Below are 12,399 nucleotides of genomic sequence, written 5' to 3'. Positions count from 1 at the left end.
GCTTCACTTGCCAGTCTCAGTTCAGCTTTGACATTTGTAGGCCTCAGGCCTTGTCTCAGGCCTCACTTTGTGCTCAGTAAATCTCAAGCCCTTAGGTGGCTGAGACCTGGAAACCCTCAAGGACTGCCATGCCGTCAACTGTATTTTATTTATATTTTGGCTGTTAGGTACTTCTCTTATCTTCTGGTAAGATCACCTATGTATAAACAGGATATTTGTTACATTTTATCCAGAATTTTTTTTTAATGTTACAGAAAAGAAAACTGAAAGATAGAAAATTCAGTTCATTAGAGATAAACTGTATCTATATATTTATCATAAGTTCTTGAGGGTCTTATGCTCGAGTTTGTTGTTTTTGAGGACTTTTATTTATAGTTTAGTTGGGAACTCTTCTTCAGCAAGGCTTTAGTTGCAGGATTTATATGTGGATAGAAAGGGATGTCCAATATAATACATAAAATATGTATACATTTTTAGCTAAACTATAAGCTTCTTGAATGCATGGACTGTATCATATTTTTTTGTATTCCAGTGTTTTGAAAATCAGTAGAATATTTTCAGAACTTGACTGTAAACTAGACAGAGAACTATGAGATATTTAAAGTTCAACTGATAGTATTTTAATACAATCTGTAAAAGTTGTGTAGTCCCTATACTCTGAAAGAATGCCATTGTCTCTCTAGTTTTAAGGTCTTTAGAGTTAGACATAAGATAAATTAAATATTTTAAGTTTTTCAAGTTCAAAGGTCTTTAGAGTTAAATGGAAAAGGCAAGGGCCTATCTTTAGATCCAAAGAAGAGCAAGGTAAAAGTAAATAACCTGCCTGGGAGTAGTGGCATTCTACCATTAGATGAAATAATTAGTAATGTTATCATCCCCTTCCCCTACCTTAGAAGTGATAGAATGACTGGCTTAGCAACTTTAAATAAGGATTAGTATGTCCCATCAGAGTCTGACAAGAATCTCGCCCCTGTTCTTGCTGAAATACCTAGTTGTGGGTAGCATCAAAATGCTAAGAGGGCAGCCCCCGTGATACTAAATGGGACTGTATAATATTTGGTGTGAGAAGTATGTCTGCAGCTCCAGATCTCATACCAGCTGAAATTTTTGGCTAAATATTACCGTGGTTAACTTGGATAATTGTCTTCTGTAGTGGGTAAGCATCTTTCAACTCCAGTGACATTTAGAATTAAGAGTAGAAATGTCTAAGAGACTCAAAACTGTAATAGTAGTATTTTTTGTTAAGGGATATGTACATATTTATTGATTATTTTTATGTACTTGTAATTTAAGACAATATGGCTAATGAGGGTGATAAGCATGCAATTCCAATTTTAAGTGTATTATGGAATAATTTAGATCTGTGATTTTACATGAAAATTTATGTTAAGTACTTTTGGGGAACATTTAGGAGAAATTAGGCTTACCTCATTTATAAGTTTAACTTACTAAGTTTATGAAAGTATTTATATGTAAGTTATGCTGTGTTAAGTAAAACAATTGAAGAACTAAGAAGGAAATAAAATATATTACATTTATAAACGTATGTTAAAAATTTTAGTGGCATTTAATTAGCCAGGTTTGTAAATGGCATCAAACATTATTCAAAAGCTTCTTAAAAGTGACTTCTAAAATCTGCTACTCTTGTACATAGAAAAAGATTTGTAAGTGAATCTAAAAGCTTTAAGGACTAACTGAATTTTTGCAGTTTTAACTTTAATAAATTGAATATTTAAAAAATCAAAGTAAACCTTTGAAGAGATGTTTTGCACAAAAAGTACCCTTGAGGATATAAAACAACTCGTATCAGCATGGCTTATAGTACTCCATGTGTTTCTGAGTGTGATTGATTTGTTTGTTAGATAGTGAGGGAAGACTTAACCCAGTATACGAAAAGCCTTTTCTATTATGTAGCGTAGTATCTTGCATTCATCAAAAGTTCAGGTATTTGTTGAAAAATTAATATTTTGAACAGACTCTGGAATATATCATACTAAAATATGTGTTTATAATTTTCTGATAGCAAATAATTAAAATTTCTAAAGTTCTTTTTAGAACTGGAACTTATTAAAGGTTAGATTCTATGGAGTCACTTGATTTATGAAGAGGCACCACTGCAGTTCAGTAGGGAAAGGTGGGTCTTGTCAGTAAATGCTTCTGGGTTAATTGAATGTCCATGTGGTGAGGAAAATCTTGACCCCTTACCTCACATCATATAGAAAAATTAATTTGAAATAGATCACCACCTAAAATGTAAAACGGTAATAAAATAAAACTTCCAGAAGAAAACATTGAAGGGATATTACCATCTTCTTGGGATAGCAAAGATTTATTAAACTGGACAATAAAGCATTAAAGATAAGAGATCAGTAAGTCAGAATTCTAAAATTATGAACTTCTTTTCATCAAGAGATACACCATTAAGACAAGCCATATACTGGTAGAAAGGCAGTAAAAAAAAAGGAAAGCCATATACTGGTAGAAGATGTTTGCAATGCATATGTATGACAAAGGACTTGTATCCAGAATATATAAAGAACAACAATCAATAAATCAATAAGAAAAAGTCAGGCAACCCAGTTGACAAAAAATGGACTAAAGACTGGAACAGATACTATACAAAAGAAGATATTCACATGGCTAATAAGCATCTTGTTGAAAAGGTGTTTAACATCTGTAGCCATTCAAGAAAGGCAAGGTAGAACCACAGTGAGACACCATTACACGCCCACCCCCACCCCCCCCGAATGACTAGGGTGGGACAATTGGCACTCTCGTACATGGCTGATGGGAGTGTAGAATGGCATCACTACTCTGGAATACCATTGGCTATATTTACTAAAGCTAATCTTACATACACTTTATGATGCAGCTATTCTGCTCCTGGGTACAGATCCCAAAGAAATGAATGCTTCTGTTTACCATGAGCATAATTCCCATATTCATAGAGGCTTTAATAATAAACCTCAAACAGAAAACAGCTCAGGTGTCCATTCACAGAATTGATAAGTTGTATATTTATGCAATAGAATACTCCAGAGCAGTGAAGAAAGATAAACGGCTATATACAGGAACATGGATGAATTTCACAGGTAATGTTGAAAGAGTATGTACTATAGGATTCCATTTTGTGAAACTAGAACAGGCAAACCTAATCTATGATAGGAAGGTCAAAATAGTGGTTACCTTTACCAGCTGATATTTACTAACAGGGGCCATGAAAAAAACTTTCTGGGGTATTGGGAAATGCTCTTTGTTCTACAGGTGGTTATACAGTACCAAAATTTATTGAGTTGTATACCTAATATATGTACATTTTACTGAATATATGATATACCTCAATGAAAAATAGATTTAAAAAATTCTGTTAAGTATTAATCATCCCCATTTACAGAGGAAGAGTATGAGGTTTGTAGATGTTAAGTGATACACTCATATAATCAGTAATTGGTGGACCTGGGAGTAGGAAGGCACCCAGGGTTTAGGATTCTAAATCTAATGCTAACTCCGGATCACCATGCTGTTTCTCTGTGAAGGGAGGAATAGTGTTTGCAACGTTTTTATGTCAACAGCCAGTATAGTTCCTGTCCTTATTAGATAAACATATATTTTCTGATTTGAAAAAATAGCAGTCATATATTTGATGAGAGTGGACATTAAAATTCTTAATTATTAATTTCAAATAACAAGTCCTCTAATTTCTGTTTAAGCTTTGTTTTCTTGCCTCCTGATTTCTTACCAAACAATTTCTCTTGGACTCAAAGTCTCATATATTGACTCCAAGTCCTTATAGTAAAACTATCAGTATGAACTACTTGGAACTCGTGTTTTTTTCCATTAGCTATAGAGAGGTATGTATTTTCCTGTTTAATTCATATAGATTAATGTCATAGCAAAGTAAGATTATTTTCCTTCCTTTTCCAGAAGTTTCAGTAATTTGATTTATGTTCTTGGGCATATATGGGACCTGTTCCAAATTTCTTATTCTTATACTAGAATTCTAACAATGTATGAACAAACAGATATAACCAAAGAATTTAGAATAATCATGAAACAGAAAGCTGGAAGAAATAGAAAGAGCTGAATAGATGGGAATCTTAAGAAGGTGCTTGTATAGCAATTGGAGAAAATTGTGATAGTGTCTTTGACCCTGTTTCTAAATATGGTGTGGAATGAAGGCATCTTCAGAAGAGGTCTCTTTCCCTTTGACTTCTGGAATCCTGGATGAGTGGTGCTGTCTGACAGACGGTTCTATTTCTGTTGCCCAATCTTTTATGGAGATCTGCCAGGCAGTAATACAGCAGGTTCAACTGAGGGTGTGTACTCTGAGCCCACATCACCACCACATGTGTGTTTCTAGAACATGCCAACAACTTTGTAGCAACCCTATAATTTCATTTTTTTAGGCGCTCAAATAATTTAATTAGTGGTGGTGTTATATCATCATATTTAAAGTTTATTAACTACCAAGTAAATAATATGAGTAATAAAATTTATGTAAGGAGTAAGGAGTTATAATACAGTAGGATCTATGGACCCACCATGGAGTTTAAGATAAAGAACATTAGCGTTACCTTGAAGGCCCCCTGTGAGCTCCTCTGCGTCCTGTTCCTTTCCCTCCTCTTTCAGAGTTAGCCACTGTCCTGGATTTGAGGTTTATCATTCCTTTGCCTTTCTTTCTACTTTTAGCACATACATTTTAATCTCCACACAGTATCCTGTTTTGCTTAGAATCATACTGTATGTGTTCTTTGAACTTACTTCTTCACTCAGCATTGTGGTCCTGAGATTGATCTGTTACTACTGCATGTGGCTGTAATTCATGTTCACGTGAATATAGTATCCCATTATGTGAATGTATAATAATTTATGCATCTGTTCTGATACTGGACCTTTGGGTTGTTTCCAGGTGTTTACTATTAAAAGCAGCGCTGTAAGAACATGTACATATAATATTGATATTTAATATTGCTTAGAAAGGGAGTATTGGCTTTTGGAGGAAGTCAGGCTTATTTGCATATGATAGGGTAAGGCATCTTTCTTCCCATTCCTGCGGGGAAATATCCTCCAGTAGGAGAACTGAGCTCAGTGTAGACATGCTGCTCTTTTATCTGCAGATCTCCAGTTATTCTCTATATTTGAAATGCTGTAAGCTAGCAGGGTGTCTGCCTGTGTTTGACCATTGGGGCAGAGGCTGACGATGCTGTGCAACCCTACTCATAAAGTCTCTTTTTAAAAAGAGACCAGTAAAAGAAGCCCTGAGACTTATTTTTTACAGCCTGGAAGCTGTCACTGAGTCCTTAACTTGAAGCCTGCCATTGGGCAGTGATGCCCTAAATGGAAAGAAGTACAGAACAGAGTCAAGGATGTCCTTTGGGAAGCTGACAGAGTCTGGTTCGAATGTAATATCACACTGCAGTGAGACGGCACTGAAGACCTGCAAAGCACAGGCCCACTTTCTGTGAGACGTGGGACTTGCCACAAATGCCACATCTGGCCTCCTGAGCAGTTTCATCCAGACCGTTTATGAGCCCGTCGGAATATCGAGTGGCAGGACAAGGTCAGCAGCAGCAAACGCTCGGAGTGCAGCCTCTGTACGAGCTTTGACGTAATTCTCGCAGCACAGCTTTACTGAACTGGATGTGTGTGCAGAACAGACTACAAGCAGGACTCCTCAGTGACCGCTAACCAGCCAGCTGAGGCGGGAAAGCACAAGCTGAGGAGGCAGAAGAAACGCTTCTAGAGTCCCTGCAATTCACCCCTCCTCAGCGAGGCCACCGAGCAGCCTGGCAGCGCAGCTGTGAAGGATGGGCCTGCTGTTTGTGAGCCAAAGCTTCGGGCTGGCTGTGCCTCCAGAAAGCAGGACCACAAACAAGGACAGACTATTTAAATAGCAGGCGCAGCTGCTAACAGAAGGGCAAACTTGACGTGTGTTCTGTGTGCAAGAGATTGTCAGTCGCTTTTTATTGTCTTTGGCCAGGAGTCCGATTCAGGAAGGACATTATACATACACAGATATGTATGTATATATATAACAGTAAAGTTCTGCTCTATGACTTTACACCTCTTCATCAAAACAAAACAGAAATTCATTCAAAAAACAATGGTTGCAATGAAATACTAGGAATAGAGCAACATAACGTTTTTAGTTTTTTATTCTTTACCTTATTGACAGAATACTTATTGACAGAATACTTAAAAGACTAATAATGCGCTAGAACCAAGAACATAATAATACCTTTAAATTTGAGAATGCCTTATAACTATTTCACTATACACGATTTTCAAGTTCCTTTCCTGTGGATTTTTCCCCCACAAGATTGCTTATTCATCTTTGTCTCCTCCTAGGGCCTAGCACAGTAGAGGATATATACCTCCTAACAGGTGTGGGTGTTCAGTAAATAACTGTTTAACTGGATTGGACTCCAAGGATTCAGATGTCAGTGTACGGTAACCTAGTAGAAAGACATACACTTTTCAGCAGCCTCTCTCATCCTCAGCACTTTCATGTAGTAGTCTAATTCCAGTAGCCTGAAGATGCTGCAGTATGTAAACTATTTTTTACCTTGAGTTTTCAACCTTCCTGGCTTTTCATCCATTTTCCTGTTTTGCTGAGTTCATTGAGTTATACACATGTGAGACCTTTTCTGGTACCAGGAAGAGAAACTCCGTGATGAGTTAGATGAATTAAAAGCATGAAGCTGGAAAAGGGATAAGAATAGATTTTGGCACTTGGGTGGAAAAGGAACACACATATGGGATGTGAAGGGCTGCAAATACAGGCAGAGCTGTAAAGAGAGTAAAGGTAGGAAAACAGAGACAGAGACAGTTCAGGGAGGAAGCACTAAGAGATTAGACACAAAGTGATGGAGTTTCCCCCAATACCCAGAGAGAGGCAAATAAATACTGTTCTGAGAAACCCCATAATTTCACTATTTGAAGAAGACATGTTTCACATTACATGAGACAAAATATGCCACTTTGTAAGCATAGTTATATGTATGTATTTATCAAAATTCTTTTTTAAAACTGCTGTATAATTGACATACATTACATTAGTTTCAGGTGTACCACATAATGATTCAATATTTGTGTATATTGCGAAATGATCACCACCATAAATAGAATTAACATCCTTTGCCACATATAGTTATCAAAATTCTTGATTCACATTTGGGGGCCTGTATAATTTGAATGATCCTGTGATTTTTGACATGCTCAAAGCATGAGTAATATTTTTACACATAAACTTTGCACATAAATTAAGAAGATTTCATTAAGCCCTGCTGTTTGTAATTTGATGAGTGAAATGGTTTTTCCAACATGGAAGCAGAGAAAATCATTTTGGTTGTAAAGGATAAACTAGTAAGCTATGCAAATAAATACATTTTGAATCCTTGTCCTTTCAGCTTTTAATAATTTTTTTTAAGTTACTTATTTGGCTTAGGACAGTAATGAATAAAGGAATTGATTTTCTGTTACACTATTAAGATTATTAGATGGGAATAGTCTGTATTGCCCTCTATTGGTGAATGTTATTTTTGACAAAATAATTGCTGCTGCATGTGTCATTTATATGTATTTAATGTTTGTATCAACCAGTATACTTTACAGAAAAGCACTTTAAAAACTGACCTGATAGTTGTGGCCATGAATTGGCAAAAGGGGGAAAAATTGACCTTGTGGCCTTATTGATTTAATAGTTTTATTGACTAAGGTAGTATTGAAATACTTTTGCCTTCGATTAATTTTAATTTTATGTATTTATTTTTTTGTCAGAGCTCCACCTCAGATAAGGCGTCCCAATCGAGAAGTAAGACCTCTGAGGAAAGAAATGCCAGGAGGAGGAGCCCGGGGACCTGTAGGCCGAGCACATGCTATATCAAAGAGCGAAAAACCCTCTACAAGTAGGGACAAGGATTGTAGAGCAAGAGGGAGAGATGACAAGGCAAGACTACCTCTTTGTAACCCACTCACTTTAAGCCCGTGACGTTTGTTGCTTTTCAGAGGACCCTGGTTTTGACATGGAAGAGATTTTTTAAAAAACTTTGAATCAAAAACCTATGCAGTCTTTGCATTTTGACGGCCATTCTGCACTGTCAGTAACCTCAGAGGTGTATATATTTCTTAATACACACACACAGAAATCTTAAGTAAAATGGAGCTTTTTATTTTTTGAATTTCAAAATTGTATTAAATATCATCACAATTCTGATAATTAAAGATAAAAAATGACAAAATTAAATAGGAAATAATTTTGAATCTTACATAGTAGTCCACGTTTACTTAGAGGAGGACGAGGAGGTAGTTTGATTTTTTTTCCCACCCCCCTGCGGCTTTCCCCCCTGGTGTCCATACGTTTGTTCTCTACATCTGTGTCTCAACGTCTGCCCTGCAAACCGGTTCATCTGTACCATTTTTCTAGGTTCCACGTACATGCGTTAATATATGATATTTGTTTTTCTCTTTCTGACTTACTTCACTCTGTATGACAGTCTCTAGGTCCATCCATGTCTCAACAAATGACCTAATTTCATTCCTTTTTATGGCTGAGTAATATTCCATTGTATATATGTACCACATCTTCTTTATCCATTCCTCTGTCGATGGGCATTTAGGTTGCTTCCATGACCTGGCTATTGTAAATTGTGCTACAATGAACATTGGGGTGCATGACTCTTTTTGAATTATGGTTTTCTCTGGGTATATGCCCAGTAGTGGGATTGCTTGATCATATGGTAATTCTATTTTTAGTTTTTTAAGGAGCCTCCATACTGTTCTCCATAGTGGCTGTATCAATTTACATTCCCACCAACAGTGCAAGAGGGTTCCCTTTTCTCCACACCCTCTCCAGCATTTGTTGTTTGTAGATTTTCTGATGATGCCCATTCTAACTGGTGTGAGGTGATACCTCATTGTAGTTTTGATTTGCATTTCTCTAATAATTAGTGATGTTGAGCAGCTTTTCATGTGCTTCTTGGCCATCTGTATGTCTTCTTTGGAGACATGTCTGTTTAGGTCTTCTGCCCATTTTTTGATTGGGTTGTTTGTTTCTTTAATATTGAGCTACATGAGCTGTTTATATATTTTGGAGATTAATCCTTTGTCCGTTGATGCGTTTGCAAATATTTTCTCCCAATCTGAGGGTTGTCTTTTCGTCTTGTTTATGGTTTCCTTTGCTGTGCAAAAGCTTTTAAGTTTCATTAGGTCCCATTTGTTTATTTTTGTTTTTATTTCCATTACTCTAGGAGGTGGATCAAAAAAGATCTTGCTGTGATTTTTGTCAAAGAGTGTTCTTCCTGTGTTTTCCTCTAAGAGTTTTATAGTGTCTGATCGTACATTTAGGTCGCTAATCCATTTTGAGTTTATTTTTGTGTATGGCACTAGGGAGCATTCTAATTTCATTCTTTTACATGTAGCTGTCCAGTTTTCCCAGCACCACATATTGAAGAGACTGTCTTTTCTCCATTGTATATCTTTGCCTCCTTTGTCATGGATTAGTTGACCATAGGTGCGTGGGTTTATCTCTGGGCTTTCTATCTTGTTCCATTGATCTGTGTTTCTGATTTTGTGCCAGTACCATATTGTCTTGATTACTGTAGCTTTGTAATATAGTCTGAAGTCAGGGAGTCTGATTCCTCCAGCTCCGTTTTTTCCCCTCAAGACTGCTTTGGCCATTCGGGGTCTTTTGCTTCTCCATACAAATTTTGAGATGATTTGTTCTAGTTCCATAAAAAATGCCCTTGGTAATTTGATAGGGATTGCACTGAACCTGTAGATTGCTTTGGGTACTATAGTCATTTTCACAATATTGATTTTTCCAATCCAAGAACATGGTATATCTCTCCATCTGTTGGTATCATCTTTAATTTCTTTCATCAGTGTCTTACAGTTTTCTGCATACAGGTCTTTTGTGTCCGTAGGTAGGTTTATTCCTAGGTATTTTATTCTTTTTGTTGCAGTGGTAAATGGGAGTGTTTCCATAATTTCTCTTTCAGATTTTTCATCATTAGTGTATAGGAATGCCAGAGATTTCTGTGCATTAATTTTGTATCCTGCAACTTTACCAAATTCATTGATTAGCTCTAGTAGTTTTCTGGTAGCATCTTTAGGATTCTCTATGTATAGTATCATGTAATATGCAAACATTGACAGTTTTACTTCTTCTTTTCCAATGTGTATTTCTTTTTCTTCTCTGATTGCTGTGGCTAGGACTTCCAAAACTATGTTGCATAATAGTGGTGAGAGTGGACATCCTTGTCTCGTTCCTGATCTAGGAGGAAATGCTTTCAGTTTTTCATCATTGAGAATGATGTTGGCTGTGGGTTTGTCATATTTGGCCTTTATTATGTTGAAGTAGTTTCCTTCTTTACCCACTTTCTGGAGAGTTTTTATCATGAATGGATGTTGAATTTTGTCAAAAGCTTTTTCTGTATCTATTGAGGTGATCATATGGTTTTTATTCTTCAATTTGTTAATATGGTATATCACATTGATTGATTTGTGTATATTGAAGAATCCTTGCATCCCTGGGATAAATCCCACTTGATCGTGGTGTATGATCCTTTTAATTTGTTGTTGGATTCTGTTTGCTAGTATTTTGTTGAGGATTCGTGCATCTATATTCATCAGTGATATTGGTCTGTAATTTTCTTTTTTTGTAGTATCTTTGTCTGGTTTTGGTATCAGGGTGATGGTGGCCTCATAGAATGAGTTTGGAGTGTTCCTTCCTCTGAAATTTTTTGGAAGAGTATGAGAAGGATAGGTGTTAGCTCTTCTTTAAATGTTTGATAGAATTCACCTGTGAAGCCATCTGGTCCTGGACTTTTGTTTGTTGGAAGATTTTTTTTTTTTTTTTTTTTTTTGCGGTATGCGGGCCTCTCACTGTTGTGGCCTCTCCCATTGCGGAGCACAGGCTCCAGACGCACAGGCTCAGTGGCCATGGCTCATGGGCCCAGCCGCTCTGCAGCATGTGGGATCTTCCTGGACTGGAGCATGAACCCGTGTCCCCTGCATCGGCAGGCGGACTCTCAACCACTGCGCCACCAGGGAAGCCCTGTTGGAAGGTTTTTAATCACAGTTTCAATTTCATTACTTGTGATTGGTCTGTTCATATTTTCTGTTTTTTCCTGGTTCTGTCTTGGAAGGTTATACCTTTCTAAGAATTTGTCCATTTCTTTCAGGTTGTCCATTTTATTGGCATAGAGTTGCTTGTAGTAGTCTCTTAGGATGCTTTGTATTTCTGCAGTGTTTGTAACTTCTCCTTTTTCATTTCTAATTTTATTGATTTGAGTCCTCTCCCTCTTTTTCTTGATGAGTCTGGCTAATGGTTTATCAATTTTGTTTATCTTCTCAAAGAACCAGCTTTTAATTTTATTGATCTTTGCTTTTGTTTTCTTTGTGTCTATTTCATTTATTTCTGCTCTGATCTTTATGATTTCTTTCCTTCTGCTAACTTTGGGTTTTGTTTGTTCTTCTTTCCTTAGTTCCTTTAGGTGTAAGTTTAGATTGTTTGAGATTTTTCTTGTTTCTTGAGGTAGGCTTGTATGACTGTAAACTTCCCTCTTAGAACTGCTTTTGCTGCATCTCATAGGTTTTGGATCATCGTGTTTTCATTGTCATTTGTCTCTAGGTATTTTTTGATTTCCTCTTTGATTTCTTCAGTGATCTGTTGGTTATTTAATAATGTATTGTTTAGCCTCCATGTGTATGTGTTTTTTATATTTTTTTCCCTGTAATTCATTTCTAATCTCATAGTGTTGTGGTCAGCAAAGATGCTTTATGTGATTTCAATTTTCTTAAATTTACTGAGGCTTGATTTGTGACCCAGGATGTGATCTGTCCTGGAGAGTGTTCCATGTGCACTTGAGAAGGAAGTATAATCTGCTGTTTTTGGATGGAATGTCCTATAAGTATCAATTAAATCTATCTGGTCTATTGTGTCATTTAAAGCTTCTGTTTCCTTATTTATTTTCATTTTGGATGATCTGTCCATTGGTGTAAGTGAGATGTTAAAGTCCCCCACTATTATTGTGTTACTGTTGATTTCCTCTTTAATAGCTGTTAGCAGTTGCCTTATGTATTGAGGTTCTCCTATGTTGGGTGCATACATATTTATAATTGTTATATCTTCTTCTTGGAATGATCCCTTGATCATTATGTAGTGTCCTTCCTTGTCTCTTGTAACATTATTTTAAAGTCTGTTTTATCTGATATGAGTATTGCTACTCCAGCTTTCTTTAGATTTCTGTTTGCATGGAATATCTTTTTCCATCCCCTTACTTTCAGTCTGTATGTGTCCCTAGGTCTGAAGTGGGTCTCTTGTAGACAGCATATATATGGACCTTGTTTTTGTATCCATTCAGCAAGCCTGTGTCTTTTGGTTGGAGCATTTAATCC

At 36.5% G+C, this 12,399-nt stretch overlaps 1 protein-coding gene across 4 annotated transcripts in view; it reads left to right on the top strand.

The window, feature by feature from the left end:
- The window catches only part of KATNAL1 (katanin catalytic subunit A1 like 1), a 64,476-nt gene that overhangs the window by 21,954 nt on the left and 30,123 nt on the right, over positions 1 to 12,399 (top strand). For all 4 annotated transcript variants that reach the window (XM_082602489.1, XM_082602492.1, XM_082602490.1 and 1 more), the window contains exon 4: positions 7,780 to 7,948. In XM_082602489.1, coding sequence (XP_082458615.1) covers positions 7,780 to 7,948 — 169 coding nt within the window. The remainder of the gene's footprint in view (positions 1 to 7,779; positions 7,949 to 12,399) is intronic.

The sequence above is a fragment of the Mesoplodon mirus genome (genome assembly GCF_964341445.2).
Source record: "Mesoplodon mirus genome assembly, chromosome: 17".
NCBI lineage: Eukaryota > Metazoa > Chordata > Mammalia > Artiodactyla > Ziphiidae > Mesoplodon > Mesoplodon mirus.
The sequence above is the reverse complement of the archived record's forward strand: the minus strand, read 5'-3'. Positions and strand labels throughout refer to the sequence as shown.